The sequence below is a fragment of the Python bivittatus genome, unplaced genomic scaffold (assembly GCF_059951505.1).
Source record: "Python bivittatus isolate LINGU-HERP-01145 unplaced genomic scaffold, Pbiv_v1 ctg000210_np1212, whole genome shotgun sequence".
NCBI classification, from domain to species: Eukaryota; Metazoa; Chordata; class Lepidosauria; order Squamata; family Pythonidae; genus Python; species Python bivittatus.
This window is the reverse complement of record NW_028277053.1, coordinates 8,528,812-8,550,498: the sequence shown is the minus strand read 5'-3', so window position 1 is coordinate 8,550,498 and position 21,687 is coordinate 8,528,812. Positions and strand designations below refer to the sequence as shown.

Sequence of the window (21,687 nt, the reverse complement as noted above, 5' to 3'; positions counted from 1 at the left end):
CCAACATTCTCCTGGAGACCTATTTCTTTATACCCTTTAAGGAAGCAACAGAAATTAGATAATTTGGCAGGACGCCCTTAGACATGAATGCTGGGTTAGCTACTGGGGCTCCTTCCTGCTAAAAATCATAGATTTAGGTTGTTCTGTACAGATGACGACTTGATGAACTACTTTTACAGGTAAGCTACCTGCATGTATAAAGTGATTGGGTAAAAAAACCTTTTCACATAACTTTCAGTCATCCTTATAGGAAGCTTTGATAGCAACACTACCCCTGTGCTTACAAATCATAAGTCCTTTCTTAAATGGAAGTGCTGCTATTAAATTTGTTTTTAACCTTCAAGTAAAACTACTGTTTGCTTAGTGACCTGTTTTTCCAAACTTATACTGGATCAACTAACTAAACATCATGTTTAGAAATACATTTGGTATGCCAGTGAGAATTTTAAGTGGAAGTTCTAATTAGTCATATCACAGAATTCTTAAAGATCCTAACTTTAGACACATTATTTCAAATTTAAATTACTGTTTTAGTGGATAGTATTTTTACTTACAGAGTCCATATCAATGAGATTATTATTTTCTGCTGTGGGATTCCTCTCCCACCCACCTTCACTTTTTCAGACATAGCTCTGTTGTATCTGCTATAGTTTTATACCCCAAAGTAAACAAAGATAACAAAGACAAGTCCTGAGATATTTTCCATGTTTATCTAAATTAGGAAGGCTTTTATTTTTTTATTTCATTTTCTTTTTTTCCATTTCCTTTTCTTTCTTTTTTTTTTCCTTTTTTATAACAGAGGGAGAGGAGCAATGACAAAACAGCAAAAACAAACTCTGCTAAAGTCACAGAAACCTCTTCACAAAAGAACCAGTCAGGTAATGTAGTTAGAATAAGCTTGATACATCTTTTTAAATTAAAAAGATTCTGTGTTCAGCTATTTAAGGTGGCTAGTGAAATTTGGGGAAATAAGCCATTCAGATGCCTCTGTAAGCTTCAGAATCAGGACACACTTTCTACTTGTTTAAGACAGGGGACCTAAATTACTGCCTCTTTCTTCTCCTCACCATAGCCTCCCACACCAGCTCAGATGTTATGCTGGGTGGGTTTCTGACCCTCAAGAACCACATTTAGAGTACCAGTGGGGAGGGGACAGGAAACTCTTATTGTGTTCTTAGAATTGGTAAATGAAATTCTCTTCTGTAGATAGACAGACAGATAGGCCCATTGAGTATAATTGGTCTTATTTCTAAGTGAGCGTGTGTTTAAGCCTAATAGAGGAATTAAATGTAGTGTGGTTTAACAAAAGAAACATTAGTTCCCATGAGTATTTAAAAATATAAGCTTTGACCTTGTAAAAATTATTAGCAAATCTATACAGAAACATCAATAACAAATTGCTGATCAAATCAATACACGCCACTCCAACTTCCTTAGAAAAAGATGGGAATACCAATGTAATGCTAGATTGCAAATGTGTTTATATACATTATTTCTTAATTATTACAATTCTGTATCTATACTTGCTTTGTAATTCTGTACTATGGGGGTCTAAAAGACCATTGTAAGTTCTTGGTACAACAGTGAGGGGATGTTTACTTCTGACATCAAGGAAAGACATTGGGATTCCAAGTTCACTTTGTAAACCAAAATTATTTTACCACAACGACAGGTCTGTCAGATGCATGTAAGCCACTGAAGAAGCGAAATCGGGCTTCAGGAGCAGAATCTTCCCATCTTCCTTATAGCAAAAGTTCATCTCCTTCAGCTTCCTTAACTGAGAATGAGGTAAAATATAAATGAACAATGGAAGACAGATAAAAAGATGCAAACAACTTAAATTTGATTTCTTTAAGCAATGGAAAGAAATAACGGTTGAAACAGGATAAATATGTTTTATAAACACCTTTCTCTTTAGTTCACCTTTCTCTGCCTTTTCTTTAAATGCAGCATGGTAAACTTATCCCTGTAGGGGAAAGAGGAAAAGATGGTGAGAAGTCAGCTGTGTTCTTCACTGAGGTTTGATGAGCTTTTTTTTTTTCATTCCCTTCAGCTTTCCTGAATTTTGGTTTCAAAATAGCATTATGAGAAATTGAAGTTGGATGTTTGAACAGAAGTGGCTTGTTGCTACTTCTGTTTAAGTACCTTAAATATGGAGTATGCCAGGGAGCCTGATGCCCTCCAACCATCCTTGATTACAGTTCCAAAAGCCCTTGACAGTTTTGCGATGCTGGCTGCAACTAACTCAACTCCCCAAATATTAATCCCAAATATCTCAACAAAAGCATCTCTTAAAATGCTTAGGAAGAAGTGCTTCTATCAGATACGCAAAACATACAGAAGTTAAACAGGCTATATGGGCACAAGCAGCCATCAGAATTAGCCACAGGCAATATAATGAGAGGAAAAATACATTTTCCCGGTTACTGAGGCTTTTTCCTAAAATGCATTAAGCCTGTGCAGAATTTCGGACTGGAAGGAGAAAATGTGCTTTTTGAGCACGTGTGGGCATGCCTGTAGCACCTGCCAGTCACTTGTTAACCAAATGTCTCCCTCTGATCTAAGGAGTTACCGTAAGGAGCTATGTGAACTTTGACTTCAGAGCATCACACAGTCCTATTGCACATGCTGACATGGTGCATGTCTTTTTTATTCAGCTACCTCAAAGCTCAGGGGCAACGCATTTGCAACACACCATGGAGGCATTTGTATATGACAAGCCACCTGAAAAAGAAAGCACAACCGCTACGTTACAGTGCAGCCTCCAAATGTTAATGTTCCCCACAACAAAGAATTTAAAACAGCAATAGGTGTAGTTCGCAAGCAGGCAGCCATCTTTTCCTCCTTCCCAGAATGTGCCTCCCAATCTCTGAGCATGTACTTTACTGGCTCCCCTCATCCCCATCTTTTCTTCCTACAACACAGCTCCAGATAATGGCCACGGGGATGGAACCTCTGCCTGCTCTTTTATGCCAGGAACGATTCTCAAAATTCGAAAATCTCAATAGTGGGTTGGGGGAACTCAAGCCAGAGTAGAGCAAAATACCCTGTGTTCTCCTAAGCTCAAGACAGAAATTCAGAAGATAATGTATTTTCCCCCAGTCTTGGAACATTTTGCACTTGTTATCTGTTGTGTCTTTCTTGGTCTGCCTCTTTCTTTTACAACAATTATGGTAAAATGATGAATTGCAAAGCTTAGGGTTTTTTTTAAAAAAGTATCCTTTAAGAGCCAGAACAAAATGTAGGATTTTGAATTTACACAAAGATGCAATTTGTGTTGCAGTCAGAATAAATTCGGTTTAAAAATTGAAAATCAAAATTTGATAGATATTGCTCCAGTGCAAGATGGACATTCTACAACTTTTCTGAAGGGAAGCAAATTACTTCACATCTGATCACATCTTTTTTTTACACATTATTACAAAATTTCCTGTAAAATGCAATCCAATATACGAGCAGTTGTTTTCTTGGGTTTAGATGAATATTTTATGAACCAGTTGGGAATCTGTTTTAATTATTGCAACTACATGGGACTGCCATTGAAGACCATTCAGAAGTTGCTGGCTCAGCATATGATGACCCGGTAGTTGGGGCGCACTGAGGCAGACCTATGTGACATCTCTACTTAGCTGTATTGGCTTCCATGTGGGTCCCAGCTGCAGCTAGGGTTCTGGTTGTTATCTTTAAAGTCTGGGCTTGGGTATCTCAAAAGGTCACTGGCTTGGAGTAGAATCTGCCCATCTGTAAGAGTGCCACATTAAGGGTGCCTCTCCCAACAGAATGCCACCTTCAGAAACTTGTGATGGTCCTCTTCTTTGGAATAGCAGCCCCCACCCCAATATAGGAGCTACCACTTCCATGTTGACTTCCTGAAGAGCCTTGAAGACTTGTCTTTTCTAGGGGGTCATTTGAGGAAAAACTAGAATGTTGGACAGCCCCCAAGATGAAATTTTATTGTTTAGAAAAATATGTTTGGGGGGCTGTTTGCTGTTCTTTGCTATTTGCTCTTTGTGCTTTAAATCTTAAACAGTTCAGAGTTTCCTAACTGGAGCAGCATATAAATCTGAGTAAATGAAATACATATAAATAAATACAAAAGATCTTTAGTGTAACACACAGAAGTGGAAATGTGGATAACTTCAATACTTTAATACTATTTTTAAAAAGTTAAAAACACAGACTACTCTAAGGCTGTAATTTATTTCAGCCACAAAGAAATGCTCAGTTAATCTTATAACAGTGTAAAGTACAGATTGTATTTGGCTTGAATCTAAGAAAAATATACTATGATAAATGCTTCACACCTTCTGCATTTTTGAAATAACCTGCATTCTCCCAAAATTCTCAGTGAAAGATGAGGGCAATTGTGAAAACAAAGGATAGATCTTGAGGGCAACAGTTGGAAGAAAGGAGCAGGAAAGCTTCCTTTGCAAATTTAGGATCCAAGCCAACATTTTAGGTTATCTTCTATTTACCAAATTCTCATTTATATCATAAAGCTTCCCCTGGCTTCATATTAATGTGAAAGATGAAACATTCCAGGGAAGGTCTAGGCTGTAGAGGGCAGAGGGAATGGCCGTGAAGGACAGGAGGAAGAGTTGCTACCAAGGTAGTGGTCAGAAAAGAGGGGCTTGAACTCAAGGCAGTGAGATGAGAACCCAATGTGAGAAAACATCTCGGACAAGCCCACTCCCAGTTCATACAAAGATAAATTGAGGGAGGGGAAAGCACATTCAGACCTGCAAGGTTCTTTTACTATAGCTGTTACAATAAAATGTAGTCCTGAACTACATGGGACTGTTTTCTTAGTCTGGTCTACCTTATAGGGCTGACACAGGAAAAGAACCTGCTAGTGAAATTCCAGGCTCTAGTTTATGTGCCTTGTTGACATGGGGGCACAGTAAAACCTGGATGGGGATGGTTGTTCCTACAGTTATTCTATATCTCATTCTAGAAATAATTAATCCACAGCAGAGAATAAAGAATCAAGTTCTAGAAACCTTGAAAATCCAGGCTTCTAGACATAAAACAAAAACAAGCTCATCAATGCTTCTAAACTTGAACTAATTCCAGAGTATTTCTAGAACGTTCCTGATGCCAGAGCATTCTTGGATCCATTCTGGAGTCCGATGAGCTTTATTGAAATGACGGGGCAAGAGAGCAATTTCTCTAGACAGGCCTTTTTTCCCCCAGTTTTTTTTTCTTCTTCTTTTGGATACAGGTGCTGGAAGCCATGAGGTGGGGCAAAGGAGGATTCACATTCCCAAGGCCACTAGCTTTTTTTTTTTTTTTTTGGCAGTCCTCTTTTCTGGCCTTTTTGATGAACTCCTTTGTGAGGAAAGACAGTGAAATTCCAAGCCACATAGAGTTTTTGATTGTTTCTTTCTGGTGATACCATGCAGGATTTCTGCACACTAAATGATTCAGCTCCAGTAGCTTCATGTGGAATCTGACAAGCGGTCTGTAGGGTCAGGGCGATACTTTATTAACAGGGGATTTGAAGTCTCAGGATATGGAGCATTTGCTTGGCTTTTCTTTAGACTGTCTTCAGCTGCATTGACAAGGACCAACATTGTTCAGGTGAAAAGATTAAGACAACCCCCAGAACGACGCATAATGCAGGGGCATGCATTTGGAAGTGAAGCCAGATTCTTGGCATTTTGGTTGCAAGACTATATCTGTGGCTCTGTAACAAGATGATTATAGACAACAAACCCTGCTTTTAGGAACAGAAACTTTCCAAATGCTAGTTGTTTACTAATAAAGCCATTCCCCCAGATCTAGCTATAGAAACAGTTTTTAACCGTGTGGTTTTCATGCTCTGAAAGAATGGGAACATCTGTACCTGGAACATACTGAGACTATAAACACAAAACTTAATTTTGCGGAGCAAGACAGACTATTTTAACTTTTTAAAATTATAAACTGGAATTCCGTAATGAGTTGTTGCACTTAACCTTCTCAGGGTTTGGCTGTGTTATTCGGCACGGTCATTCATGATTCAGCAGGTGCCAACAATACCCCTCACAGCAAAGATGTTATGTTATTAGCTGCAAGCCTGTCCCATTATTTCTTGTTTTACTTCCTACTGGCGCTGTGGCACTACTTATTGCAGCCTTTAAATTAGCTGGCAAATGGAAGTAGCGATCAGTGTTGCTTCAGGCTAACCATCCTTTTATAAGTGAGCCAAATTTCAGTTGCTTTCTGCCAAACGGCTCAGTTGGTCTCTCAGGCAGCCCTTGTGCTTTCTGCAAAGCTGTAGAAAATAATGATTCCTTAAGTCTTCTATTTGGGCAACTGTCAAAATATCTAGAATTTCGTTTCCGTGATCATTTCAGAATTTCCTGTGCTAGTGGAATTCTAGGCCCTGTTTAACATGGGGAGTAATCCTAGGTGATCATCATAAATGCTTTGTTCAGCAGTTAGGGAACTCATTTTTGGATCATTCCAACAAATAAATAATAAATTCCCACACACCATTTCCTCAAGATAGGTGGAGAGAAAATGTCTTGAACAGGAGACATAATCACAGGCTCTCCTGTGAAGCGTTTTTTCTACTTTTATGCACTTAAAAACCCTGAAAATAAGCAGATGGAGCCATTAGTTTTTGAATTCAATGATCTGAGAATTGGTGCTTGATTGCAGGACAAGTTTTCAATAGAAGAAGGAATAGGCAGGTGTGGCTTTAAAGAGACTTTAATACATCTCTTACAAAAGGGTTGTCCAAAGTTCCTTTTTTGTAGGATGCTGGTCATATTTTGTAGGCAGATTTGTATTTTGATGCACAGTTAGGCTCCCCAGCTTCTTACATTCCATATCATGCCTCCATGTTCACCATTTTCTTAGAAGAGGCTCCTTTAATTTTCCTTTTTTAAAATAATAATTTTTATTAAAGTTTTCAAATGCAAAGATAAAAGATAAACTAAGAAGAATGTAAAAAGTAAAAAAAAGTAAAAGGTGCAGAGAAAATGAAAGGTAATAAAAAAAAAAAATGAATGAATGAATGAATATATATATATATATATATATATATATATATATATGACTCCCCCCTCCCTCCAGATAAGTACAAACAACTTCAGTAACTTAACACCTTCTCTAATATTTCAGTAAAAAATCTCTTCTTCCCATATCTCATCTCTTATCAATAAATTGTAAAAAAAAATTGTAAAAACTCATTCAGTCCTAATCAGCAAAGTCCATTAAGAGATACCAGAAATAATAATGTATATATGCTCACCTTAATCAAATCTATTTTGTATTCCAACTTGTCACTTTCTCTGAAAAATAAAGCAAAATAAATCTCTCCCCATATCTTATCTGTTGTCTATAAACAAATCTTTAAAGCTCGTAATTCAGTCCTGGTTTAAAAAAAAAAATTCTATTAATAGCTACCAGAAACCACAGCATGTATATATTTTCAATAAACTAATTGTAAAAACTCATCATTCAGTCCTAATTAGCAAAAGTCCATTAAGAGTGATCAGAAATAATAACATATATTTTCACCTTAATCAAATAAATCCATTTTGTATTCCAACTTATCACTTTCTCTAAAAAATAAAAAGAAACTCCCCATATCTTATCTGTTGATCTATAAAAAAATCTTTAAAGCCTTGTCATTCAGTCCTGGTCAAAAAAAAAAGTTCCATTAATAGCGATCAGAAACCACAACATATATATTTTAACTGTGGTCAGATAAATCTACTTTATATTCCTTCCATTTACATTTAAAAAGCTTGATCTTTAATCCCTTCAAATAATATCCCACAAGTTGATTTCTTATCATTTTCCCTTTGTCTCCTCTCAGGAACTTCTTTACTAGTTTAACACATCTCTTGTAAATCCAAGATAAGAAAGCTTTCCAAGTCACTCTTCTGATTTATTATTTGTATGTCTCCTTTAAGTATAAAGGTACCAGCCGGTTTCATTTCTAAATCCAATGTGGCATCTTTTTCCACAGACTATTCTTTTTCCCCAGATACTCTTGTAGTCTAGCGTTTTTAAATCCATTTTCAGATCCACGTTCAGACCAGCCTCAGTCTCTATTTTATCCAGTAAAATCTGTTGTTCTTCTGTAGCCTCTGTTAAATCAATTTTTATAGTGGCAGACAATTGTAAGAGTAATTTCTGGGTACATTGTTCCCAAATATCCTTGATTTCTTCTATAGTCAAATAGTATTGCTCCATTGTATTAATGGGTCTCTTCTCCTTTAATTGTAATCTTTAGTTCTCTCTGGTTCCCTCTAGTCAACCTTCAAAGTCTCCTCTTATGTTTATTTTCCAATCAACAAAACTTTCCCACAGGAGAATTTCTTACACTTAATTTCAAATTTTTAATAAAATTTTAAACAACCCACAGGAAATATTCTTTCAAGTCCATCTGGCCCCTTGACTTTCCAATATCCGCATTCTAGTCCTCCTTTTGCTGTTTTTTAAAAGTAAGGATTTTTCTTTTTAATCCTTAAACTTACATGAAACTTCTTTCATCAAGGATAGAAGGAAACTATCCCAGTGTAATGAAACTTGCCCTTCTGAAGGTTATTAACATCCAAAAAATGAATAACAGGCAATTTCCTAAGGTGATTAAGAGAGGAAGTAAGCGAACTCAATGTCCTTTTGAAGGCACTGAACCGTGGCTTAGGCAAGATGATTCCGCCCCCCCCCCCCGGCTCCCAGAGCTCTAAAACCCACTGGAGATCACTATTTTACAATCTCTTCATAGGGAATCTCTGTATGGAGCAAACTTATGGGTGATCCTAGTCCTCTCCTTGATCCAGAGATGAGTTCTGAGGAGCCAATCCATTCACTGCTTTTCTTTCCGCCACAGCCATTGGCTCCACTCTTTGTGGAGCCATCTTCAGTCCGTCATTGCTTCCTGGAACTCCTGAAGAGGCTCCCTTAATTTTCCAAGTCTCAGTATGGTGATCTGTATGTAGCGCCTGAACTGTCCTGAGAATTGTGGCCAGACTTATTTCTTAAGCTGTTACATTCTATTTTATGCAAAGTGGCTTTGCTTTAAGACGCATGGCATTCTTCATGCTCCTTAAATTAATGTAACTGCCACTCCATTTCTTTGTATGGTCGCACGCCCTCCATAGTATAACATGTACTATGATTTAAAGTGGCCCCTAATCACGTATGTTCACTTTTTTTGGTAAAACATCCAGCTTAGTATGGTGGTACAAACTTGTACATTGTCCTTACAACTTACCTGCTGCATTCGCAGTTTCCTTTTGACATCTAGGAAGCATAGGGGTTAGTATGACCCATTTAAGTCTCCTATGTGTCCCTTATTTGGATTAGAGAAAATGGCATATTATTGAACTACAAGTAGTCCTCATTTAGTGACCACAATTGGGAGTGGCAACTTAGTCGTTAAGCGAAGTGGTTGCTAAGTTAAATCATGTTTATGATCTTACTTCAGTTTTCCTTTGCTTTACAGACCTGCGAAGGTCATCATCACTCTCATAACTCTGAACGGTCACTAAACAAGGACTGCCTGCAGTGACTGGTTATACTGAGGTGATGGTAGTTGTAATAAAGGTTCAAAAATGGAGTGCAGAATATGACAAAATAGTGAATAATAGGGTTGGGTTAGAGGATTCACTAGCCTGATTCTGTTTGAAATCAATAATTTAGAAGATGTACAGAAGGATGTACTAGGCCACATAAAATAGGAGCTTGGTCATCAGATAGATTTAACATGATGTGCAGAAAAGGAATGGGAAGATCAAGGAATTACATGGATACAGGGAATCAAAAGAAAGGGCAATAACACTGAGGGAATTGCTTACCCTTTGTACAGTATGGTACAAAGCATTAGAAGGGAAAATTAGCCTATTATTTCAATGCTTGTAATTGAAGCATTGAATTACAATAGTCTCTGCTGGGAGCTGAGCAGATTCTGTATCTAAATGATCAGTTACTTGAATAGCCAGAAAAGGCTGCATGATGTATTTTTCCTTTGAATAACTTGCTCCTGTCTGCTGCATTCGCCTTAAAATCACATTTTCCCACTTGAAGTTCTGAGTACAAAAGTGGCTTATACCTATATAAAGTATGTTAATAATCCCTTGTTCCTCTATTCATGTGACATGGCTGCCACTAAGCATGATTTAGCTTCCAGACACCAGTCCATGGTATATGTTGGGGTTGATTTTCAGGTGAACCGGCAAGGTGATCACTTCTCTTCAGAATAACCCTGATGTGAAATCTAGTTTACAACAGCGAGTTCTCTCCCTGAATCATTCTGACCATAGTTAACTGTTATAGATTTTCATAACGCTTCAGCCCAAAGCTAAATAGCAATTGAAGATCACTAAGAATATTTGCAGCTTAGTGTAGTCGGGAGCAGATCGGTGGTGCAAATGTGCCCTACATTTGCTAAGTCCTTCAGATGGCAGACTTCTTGAAAGTTGTTAGTAGTTAGTTAGTAGCCTTTAGCTGGGAGTAGTTAGTTTAATTAGTAGTAGTTAGTAGCCTTTAGCTGGGAGAAGGTGTAGGGCAGTGTTGTCCAAATTTGGCCACTTTAAGATGAGTGGACTTCAACTCCCAGAATTCCCCACCCAGAATTCCCCAGCCAAGATGAAGTCCACTCATCTTAAAGTGGCCAAGTTTGGACAACACTGGTGTAGGGCATGCCTGTTACTGTTTAATTTGGTATGCTGTTCTAAAAGGTGGCTTTGACTCTCAGGCTGTATCCACCTGCATGCTGATGTTGGTGGTGTTTTGTTACACTTGATAAATTAGAACATTCCAAACAGATCAAATAAATAAATAAAATTGCCCTACTCATTTTTTAGGTTCATCAAACAGGTAGAATTTATTTTATGGCCTTGTTGAAGGGTTCTCAAATCTTTACTGTAAGCATCTGTAAAATGCTCTACTTACTCTCTTGGGAGGTATATTGACTTTTCAGTGTTGATCGTGATAGGACTTTTGTTTAATCCAGACTTGTATATCAAGTTCTTTTCTTAAATTTCTGAAGTATAAATAAAGAATTAAAATTTAGATTCACCCATGTTCAGAAATTCGTAGCATTTTCCAGCCACAAATCATATGTGAACATTTATGTCCCACTTTTCTAGTCTGTACACAGCATCCTTCTACAGCAAAGTAGAATTTATATCAAATGTGATTAACCGTATTGCAATTCAGACTTTTACACCTCAGTATTCTTCTCTGTGTTATGTTTCATACCCTGTGAAACAAAGAAACTGCTAGCTCATTTAGCTATCAGTTTTATTCTTATCTACATTTTTAAACTTGTTTAGTTGCAACAATTCCTCCCTTTCTACTGATCTCTTTAATTCACAGACCCTAATGTTAATGTTTTCTAATCTATTTGTAATATTTTTAGATCATTTAAGAGACAAATAAGTGTTTAGAGCCACAGATATATGTATTTCTTGCAAGAACATATAGTGTTGTTCTTTTTAAAGAATAAGACTACTTTAGGATGGACTTAGGGTGCTGGAGAAGGGTGAGATGAAGAAGTCAACTGTTTCTCTGCCCCACATCTCAGGAAGTTTCTCACACTGACAAACATAAATTTGATTTTTTAAGGAGTGGGAAATGGCACTGCAAGATGTTTTGGAGCAAGGAAATAGGAGTTGAATTGTTATGTGCTGCTTCTTAAAAGCTGTATGTTCTGTATTTTAAAGTTGTCCTTAAAAAAGTCACATATTTTGATCAAATGCTGAAGTTTCCTAGTAGCTCTGCTAATGCCTTACTGTACTAAATAGCTATGTTGCAATCAGTCATGGAAACTACACTATTATTATAGGAGAGGCTTCTCCAAACTGGTGCTTCAATTCTCAGCTTCCATAGGTAAAAAAATTGGGGCTAAAAATTGTATTGGTTTTCATCCCAGTAAATCAGTTTGGGCTTAAATGATGTCCCTTAAAAATGTATATTTAGATTTACATTTAGTCACTAGTGTTGTGCATTCAGTAAAGGTTCATGGTAGGTCTCTCCCACCGCCCCCAGTTGTTTCGGTAGGTAGCATCATTGGAATTTTGAGAGCAATTTTTGGCACTCTGACTACCACAAGTAACATATTTGCCACTTACACTATGTCTGCCATTGTGGTGTGCTTGTCACACCAAATGAAGTATTCAGAAAACACAGATATTATGTTGGGGATGCATTAAATTATTTTTGCACCAACTCCTTTGAGTCTAGCAGTAAATGATATCTAGCCTGCATAAGATATTTATCAGTATATTTCATCTAACAACTTGGGCTTAGCACTGGTGAATAAGTAATGGGCTTTGTACTGGGTGGTGTTGGGACTTTGAGCATGCTCAACATTTAATATTAATGGCTTGGTATAGCAGCAAACGAAGTGATCCACATTTTCAGGTGGCTTGATTGGGAAATGCTGGAACTGCCCAGAGAAGTGGTGGAACAATGTACATATAGCCTCCACAATCCTTGTATGAATAGTATACCTTTACAAAAAATGTATAATTAAATATTTCAAATCAATTCTGAAAAAAATATACACTTACAGGTAGTCCTAGCTTAACAACTACCCTGTTTAGTGACCATTCAAAGTTACGATAGCACTGAAAAAGTAACTTTATGACCAGTCCTCATGCTTATGACCATTGCTGCATCCCCGCAGTCGCATTATCAAGGTTTAGGCACTCTGCAGCCGATGGGCATTTACGACTGATGCAGTGTCCCACGGTCACGTGATAATCATTTGCGTACTTCACAGCTGGCTTCCAACAAGCAGAGTCAATGGAGAAGCTGGCAGCGAAATTCCAAGTTGCAGTCTCATGGGATGTCTTGCTTAACAACTGCAGGTGATTCGCTTAATGACTGTGGTGGAAGTGAGGTCATAAGTCCATCACGGTCAAGTGAGGTCTCACTTAACAACTGTGTCACTTAGTGTTGCCACTCCCAATTGTGGTCGTTCAGTGAGGACTACTTGTATATACAACCTGTAATATTAAGGTTCCTGAAGAATGAATAAATACATATGGATCTGATGGCAGGGCTAAGAACAAGGAGTTGTTTTCCAAATAGTTTTCTAAAAGTAGGGGAAAAAAGTAATAGAATTTTTGTGTATCAAAAAGAAAAGAAAGACTGCAAAGGTAAATTTGGGACCTTAGTCTGTCGTTACATTCCAAATAAAAATGAGCAGAATTCTTGTCTTTCTAAAACAGCTTTTGATGTCAATTGTAACAGTACAAAGGCTAGTTTAAATATCTCTCAAGATAGGAAAATATTCTTAAACTAGTCATGTGTGTTTGCAAGTTAAGGTCTTTGACTTAAGGCAAACCAGGAAGGGAAATTTAGAGCACAAATATAAATGGTCTCAGAAGAAAATGGTGAATATTCAGATATCCTCTGTGTTGTAACTTCATTAATCAACTTTACTATAATAGAAATGCATTTGCAATTAGGCAGAAAAATGAGGTGGTATTTTATTTTATTTTTTTCACTGAAAGAAATTAGATTGATCATTCAACAAGGTGATGGAGGATAATTGCTTTGAAGCTGTTATCTTCCAGAAATACAGGCAGTTATTTCATTCTTTATGTTCCAGTCTTACTATATTATATTGAGAAATAAATTGTTTCAGAGTTCCTGCATATTAGCTCCCTAAAAAAAGAATTAAGCAAAGCCACCTGGGTGAACATCCATTGCTTTTTCTGAACTTTCATCTAACACATAAGTGGCTACTGCTGGGAATGGGAGCAGCGATCCTCACCGTTCGTTATCTCCAGCTTCTAACCATCACCTACACTCATCTCAGTAGGACCTGAAGGGTGTGGAGTTGGCACTCAGGTTTCAGAAAACTTTCTGAGAGTGAGAAATGGGCCTCAGAGGACAACAAAAATGAAGTCCCCTCAACTCCTGTGAGCTGCTTAGACAGGCTCAGAAATGATGGACAGAAGGCCAGTAGGCCCATTTCAAAGGGACAAGGGGGCTCCAATTTCAGTAAGGTGACACAAAAACGCACAAACTTCTTGCAGTCCACATCCTTGATAAGATGATCACATGAAGCAATAGCATGCTGGACCAAATCCAGATTCAGAAAGAGAAGTAGGATATTTTTCTGCACCATGCAGTCACCTGCCAAAAGGTGCATAAGGGTTGGAGAGAGGATTCAGTCTCTCTTCCCATCCACAGGTTTCTTTCCATCTTGATAATTCAGAAGACAGGTTCCTATCCACCTTTATTATTCAGAAGACAGGGAGAAAAGGAAGTATCTGGGAAAGATAAAGGGAAAATCAACTTCAGGGCCATCTGCTTGCTCCAAATGTTTCAGAGGGCAGTATTTAGGACCACCAGTTACAAGTGGAAATAATCCCAGTTTTGGGACATCTTTCTCAGGGAAAAAGCCTTTTGGTGCATGTATATGTACACATGAGTACATGCATGCACACATGGTTTACAGTCCATAGGGGTATCCCATGTGAGCATCAGTCTACTGTGAACCCAGATGTGTGTCAGAGTAGAACTGGGAAAAATATATACATAAACCAAAAAAGCACAAGACCAAGACCCTTGTTGAAGGAGGTAAGCGTTTGGCTGCATCAGTTATTTGGAGCTGAACATTTCAAAAGAATGCTAAACATTTGTGCTAAGACCTAAACCCAGATGAATTGTTTTATCAGTAGCAGTGTTAAGGACATAACGTAAAACGTTAGGACCAACTCCTTGATCTCTATCCTCTTCACCTCTGATTTGCATCAAGATAGCTAGGATGAAAGCAAAAATCCAAGGACACAATGACCACAGATTTGCTCAAATGACTTCTCTATGGCTTCCTATCTCTGAGATCCCAAGTGTTCTCTAAAAGATCAAAGATTGGAGAGCAGAAGGGATAGGCATAATACCAGGGTCCTTAGGGCTTACTTATTGCCACTTCCCACACAAGAGGCTTCAGACTCAGGATTCAAACCTTACAAGAATCCAGGCTTTTAATGTTAACTCCCTGAAAACTGAGTGGGAAAACTAATCATATTGGAGTATGCAAGGTATTTGATACTCTTAGCTGATCTTGAGGGTTCATCTGGTGTCTTCGCTAAGAAGGCTTCCTTGTTCACCAATGCTTCCAGTACGGTGGCATTTCTAGAGAATGGCTTCTTCTCTAACCTTAAGCCTTAAACCTTCCAGAGGCAAACCTTAGTGCTCTTAAGCCCCCTAGGTTCCCAATAAGGTACCTTAGAGCCACACCTATATGAGTAAAAATTGTTCAGCCATTCTGACATAAATTCCCCAGGTAGAGTCATAAACCTGAGACTCCTTTCTAGAACTCTACTTGAGGATGCAGTCAGTTTTCCTTGAGACTCTGCTATCTGAAGACCATTATTCTTGTGACCATCAGTTCAGCTAGGGCTAAATCAGAACTGAGGCCTTACCCACTAAAAAAAAACGTTGTTTCTATCACAGTAAAATACTGTAGCCTGCAGCCCAGACCCATTCTTCATGGCAGACATCAAATAGCACAGGTTTTATTGCTGCCATTCTTTTGCATCAGTACAGCCACTTCCTGGACAGAGGGTGGCTCACTTGGGATACCCAGAGGGCTGATAAATTCCACTACTGTGTTGATCCAAGGAAGAGTAAGCGTTTCTCCCCCCAAATGTAAGATGTGATAGTCATCTTAGATCTCATTGACAAAGTGGTATTGGGGGAAAAAAATTCTGCCTAATTTTTTGGGGTGGGGTGGGGATTTCAGGGTTCCCTTATTTTTGCATGAATACGTAGGACAAGGTCATAGATGGCATAACGCTGCTTTCTGGGTTTCACATGGACGGTGTGAGAACGCACTCAGTAACATGATGAGTATGGTGTGATGGTTAAGGTTGTTGGACAAGGACCAGGTTCAAGGCCATCCTTAGCCATAGGGGACTTCGGGCAGCTCACTGTCTTACAGCCTAACCTACCTAGAACACTGTTGTAAAGAATCAGAGAAAGTGATAAGTATACTCACTTGACTTCCTAGGAGAAAAGGAAGAATATAATCAAAACATAATTAAAACCTTGGAGTCTGTTTGGGGAACCTACCTTGGTAGATTTGGGGCAAGGGCTTCCTAGAGGAAATGGACAATTACCAGCTGTTGGACTGAATACAGTCTCTGTCCTGCTCCAAGACCCCCCCCTACTGGAAACTGTAAGGAAGTTGCTGATGAGTCCCTGGAAATGGTTGCTCAGCAAAGTTTTTTATTTTTCTGTTGCTCAAAATGGACATTGAAACAGTTGAAATGACTTTTTGTCTCTATGCTCCTTGAACAGCTATGCATTTCTGTATACTGATCTATGAACTTTTGGGATTGTGTTGGGGATAAGTATTTGTTAAGAAGAAGGCATGTCATAAACCTAGCTGCAGCCTTTCCCCAAATACTAAATCTTACAGCTTTTGCATTAGGAAACTGCAATCATACATACCTCTTAAATTTAGGCACAATTAACCATAATAAGTTATTAAAATCTAAGCAATTCAAATAAAAACTTGATTTGGTTTTATTGGTCTTCCACTTAGTTTAATGCTTTCCATAATAACATTTTTGAAGCTTTAATATGCTTAATATAGTTAATATACTTTAATATAATTCAGCTTTCCATCCAATGTTAAATGGGGCTCAGAATCCAAAGAATTGCTATGGTTGAAATTGGGAGCTCTATTCCTAAACAAGTCCTTACTCCCAAGAAGACCTATCCTTTAAATCTGTACCACGCTTTAAGGTTTGACTGGCTTCTGCAATGGTTAACAATGGTTAAGCCTATATCTTCACATTGAAGAAAGTCTGACTCTGAACTTGCCACACTCCTGCTTCTGTCACTGAGACATGAGGGTCTGCAGTACACCTAATGATCTATCTTTGTCCTCTAAGTTGTTCTTGGGATTTGATTTATGCATTTATATAGAATGTGTGCGTGTGAGCATTGATGCACTGAATTCAACCATATTTTTTAAACATGTATCTGATTCAGAAAGACTCTAGTCTAAACTTGTAAGATTTTGTGTGTCTACGGAATCCCTTATTAGAATTTATTATCGCTGAGATTTTTGCTAGGAAACCCATCCCTTCTATGCATGTCCAGGGGGATGGCTCCTTTTGACCCCTGCAACAATTACATCATTGGGAACTTCACTGGAATTAGATGAGTTCTTTACACATTTTTCCCTAATTTTTTAAAATCCTCCTCCTATTACTCTGATTATTTTCCTCTTATCTCAGTCATCTTAAACAGTGTTGGTGGGCCCTGCTGGGCGCATGACATATGATTCCCAGAGCCTTATTTCATACATGCGTTAACTTTGGAAGGAAGTAAGAAGATGAAATGGCCAATTACTCCACCTTACCTGACTAGAGAAAGCCACTTGGTAGGAGTCTGTATACACTGCCACCACCCTGCAAACCTCTCAACACAGAATATATAGTATTTGCCCATTAACTGTACTGCTCCGGTAGTTTCCATGAAAATAGCTAGGAGGAATCACCTCTCTAAAATAAGCACAGCCATACCCAACAAAGACTGCAAAGCCTTCTCATCGAAAGGACTGGCCTAACCATAAAGCTCAGTCTGCCCTGCCCAATCACGACAAGCCCACTCTGCTTCCAATTATTGCCTCATGTAAAAAGCCTGCAAGCCTATGGTCCTTTCTGAAGCATACTTCACAGTTCCAAGAATCAACTTCAGATGGAGAAACCTGGGAATTATTTCCCCAATCAGTTACAAGATCAGTCCAATCAATTTAGAGTCCAATTCCAATGATTATTTAAGACTCATCAGACTCCCAGGCTCCTTTGGATCTTCCTGTTCATGTTGTAGCAGAAACGGATAATGGGTTTCTCCCCTTCATGCTCACTGGAGATAAATATACTGCTATACCTGGACTGGGCAATGGGACAATTTATCACATAGCATAAAAAAACTTGTGTTATGATCCTTTTCCACCACATTGCCCAAGAAAACACACACACGAATAAAAAACTGATTGCCAGTGCAGAGTAATAGATCAGAACTAATTTCTACAGAATCTAGACCACCTGATTCAGATGTCTTTATTGTAGATCTACAAGCACTGCAGCCTTCTCCACCAGTCACACATCCATCTTTCAACCTCCCAATGCCTCAGAGCCTCAGACACATTGCATTTATTTGAGTCATAGACAGCAGAATAAACAGATACAACCATTTAACCACAAGAGCAACAGTATAAAGGTCCACATTCAAAGGAGAAGACAGTATCAGAAACAGAAGAGATTGAAACTGAGCAGTCCTTGATTTTATAGGAGATTAAACTCAAAGCTCATCATCAGAGAACAACTGCTATCATCTGTATGTCTTCCCTCTGTGTATCATCCATGAACCCAGGCAGCTGTATTTATGATCACACCACGGCTGCCCAAGTTTATTATTCTCCTTTTCCTGTCCAGTGGCATTTGCATGTGTCTTTCACAACTATAAATGAACTCCTGAGGCAGTTCCTGCAGCTAAACCTCAACTCTCTTAATTCCACACTATGATTGGTACAGCCTAGTTTTTCACAAAGGGTATAATCAAAATCTTGGAAGTCTCTAGATATCACAAGAAGGAAATCATGTGCAGGACAATGGTCCTGCTTCTCAATGTGAAATGATGACTGTATTTCAATTTCTCCTCTGAGTAAAAAGGACTTGCCCTACTGTAAGTATATACAGTGACAATCACAGCATAATACGTACCTATGAAGGCATGTCTTCTGTCCTTCAGTGAAACAATCTTATCATCCAAGAAGGATGGGCAAATTGTGTGTTCAGAATTCTAACCCTTCACTTTTTTCCAGATACAATAAGATAATTCTCCAACCTGGTATCATCTTCCTAACAAAGCATCTTCAGAATATCACATGAATTAACATCTCTTATTACCTCCATATTCCCCGTTACCATCTAAACAGTTGATGTGTACCAATTAGCATATAGCCAGTGTACAGAGTCCTACTACTGATAAAGGCATTCTATCATTCTCATAAATTTGCTACGATGGGGAAAGAAAAAGTGGGTTTCAGCCCAAAGATTCAGTAACTAGATGTCAAATCTGCAATGTTCAAATCCCAATGAAGAAAAATCTCTTGAAACCCGAGTCAGGTTCAAAAAGGAATTCATTTATTGAGAGAGATATGCATCTTCAAAGCATTGCTGAAACTAAAAAGCTCACACATTCCCAATCTACTTTTGCCCTCACTTCTAACCCACCTTCTCCTCAGCCAGTTCTTGGTTCTCATGTTGGTACGACCTTGGACATTCCCGGCCCCAGATAACAGTCCATCTGTGTTAACGGTTTCACCTTCCTTGTTCCCCCCTCCCCCTAGTGGAAAATGGCAGAAACGAAGCAAGCAACTAATGAGCTGACAGATTGATTGCTGGAGGTTCTGACACTAGGTTAAGAAATCCATCAGAATGGGATACCTACTAACTAAACTTTACCTTCAGATTTGTTCAGTGGACCTTTTACTAAAGAGTTTTCTATATCAGTAGCGCTGTCTTAAAGGTTGACTCTTCCTGAGCACTTGTTCTAGCCAGCAGATGTTCATACAGCATGTTCATACACCACTCTTACGTAGACTACCACACGTGTCTTTTGGCAGAGCTGTGTTATCCTCTGCTAACAGCACATTTACATACCTCCTGACTGTTAATTTGCTATTCTCACATAGCAAACTAACAGAGACTACAGTGAAGACTAACTTGTTTACCTGTAACTTCTTCAGATGGTCATCTCTGCATGCACACATTTTACACCTCTTCAGGTTCTTGATTTGTTGAGTACTCTGCTTCCAGAACTGCTGCATCTGTTGGGAAAGTGAGGGAGAATTGATAACTGTGACTAGACAACCCCAGGAGAGGGCTTCCTGCAAAGTCTCAGCTGTAATAGGTTCCAGTGAGGGCTTCTGGTTAGACATAAAAGTCATATGTATGAATTCATAGTTGACACACAGGTAAGTAACCTATTCTCTAGAAATTATCTGTGTTAGAATTCACTAACTGAATATGCAACAGGCACATCACAAATGAAAGTCGATGAAGGACAGTTTGGGTACCTGGGATTTCATGGATGTTGCTGAAGCAGAAATCTAAGGGCTCCAGCCTGCAGGACCTTGGTGGTGATGCTCAGAGCTGTAGTTCGGCAACCTCTGGAGAGCTAAAGTAGTTAATAATTCTAATAATAATTCTGTCTTTCTCACAGAATCTATGTTAAATTAGAATGTACAGAATATATGAAGCTCTTAATTCATTCTGCTGTATTTAGATTTCAGATGGTCAAGGAGATGAAAGATCAGAGTCTCCCTATGAAAGTGCAGATGAGGCTCTTGGAGAAGTCTCTCAGCTATCCAAAAAGTCTGACCGAGGACCCACAGCCAGGAAGGAATATGTTTGTCAGGTAAGAAAGGAAGATGTTTGTCAAGCAAGTGTGATGGGTACACTGTTGGAAAGACCAGGTTAGGTTCAGATTGTCATGGAAAAAGGTCTATCTTATGTGGTCCCTAAGAGTCGACACCGGCTTGATAGCACACAATCAATGCTGGTCAAAGCACATTCTTGTTTGTAAAACTGAAAATTTAAATATGAACAAGTACATTGAAATAGTCATTGGAAACTCATCAGAGTCATCTTCCCCTATATCTAGGTTGATGCTTCATCCCTTGGCCTTTTAAGAGGACAATGTCATTTGGGGTAAAAGTAATATTCCATGTATATGATAATCTGAAAGAGGAATGTTCCTTGTCAGTAACTAAACAAACTTGTTCTAAGGAATCTCAGAAGTACTACAGACATTGCTAATCAGGATAACAGTAATATGAACATTGCATGATTTAATTAGAATACAAACCAGAGCATCAGGTCTGTATAATAAGCTAAATGGTCAAAATCTTACCTGCTGTAGACAATTTGCAAATCTATGCCAGGTACAATTAAAATTATTTGTGAAGGTGTGCATTTTAAAAAAAAATGTTTTGAGCTTGGAATTAATCAGTCCCATCTGGAACTTTCTTTTGGGACACAAGGGGGTCCATGCCCCTACTGCTCAGCCTATATAAAAATTGGCTAAGGATATTTAAAAAAAAAAATTCCCATAGCAAACAGCGGAAGCCTTTAAACCCACCTTTTAGACACGTTGCCCGTGCCTTCATGGAACAGAACTGAGAAAAAGCAATTATGATGAATTTATCTCCACACAACATGAACTATGTAGTGACAGCAGCAATACATTTCTCTGGGTTTGGCCTTCCTAACTCATGTGCTTGCCCTTTGCATTTGGCTGAACGCTTAAAAATGTCACAACACAGCTGTAGTATTTTTGGCACACCGTCATCTTTGGAAAGTTCAACAAACAAGCGAAATATCTGGCAGCTTGAAAACTCATAGCAGTTCTGTCTGAAATGCATATATGGTGGATAGGTTTGCCTGCCTGAAAAGAACCACAACCCACGTAGCATGTATACTACATCTGGTAAATCTTAACTTTCCAAAGTGACCCAGTTCCATGATGGCAGCCAGTTTTCTTCTTCTGCCTAGGTAATGGATCATTTATAGTCTGATGTTAGTTTCACGTAGTCTCAAAGTGAGTGCACCCTGTTTGGCCATGGTAGATCGATCTCTAGAACCATAATATTATCAGCTATGGACGTACTTTGGGTAGGGTCAGGAGGTTTGGGGCTGCCAGTGGTCT

The 21,687-nt window shown here is 38.5% G+C and overlaps 1 protein-coding gene across 5 annotated transcripts in view; it reads left to right on the top strand.

Annotated features, from left to right (window-relative positions):
* The window catches only part of NSD2 (nuclear receptor binding SET domain protein 2), an 84,288-nt gene that overhangs the window by 39,585 nt on the left and 23,016 nt on the right, over positions 1–21,687 (top strand). For all 5 annotated transcript variants that reach the window (XM_088139428.1, XM_088139429.1, XM_088139426.1 and 2 more), the window contains 3 exons: positions 800–878; positions 1,673–1,788; positions 20,266–20,397. In XM_088139428.1, coding sequence (XP_087995554.1) covers positions 800–878; positions 1,673–1,788; positions 20,266–20,397 — 327 coding nt within the window. The remainder of the gene's footprint in view (positions 1–799; positions 879–1,672; positions 1,789–20,265; positions 20,398–21,687) is intronic.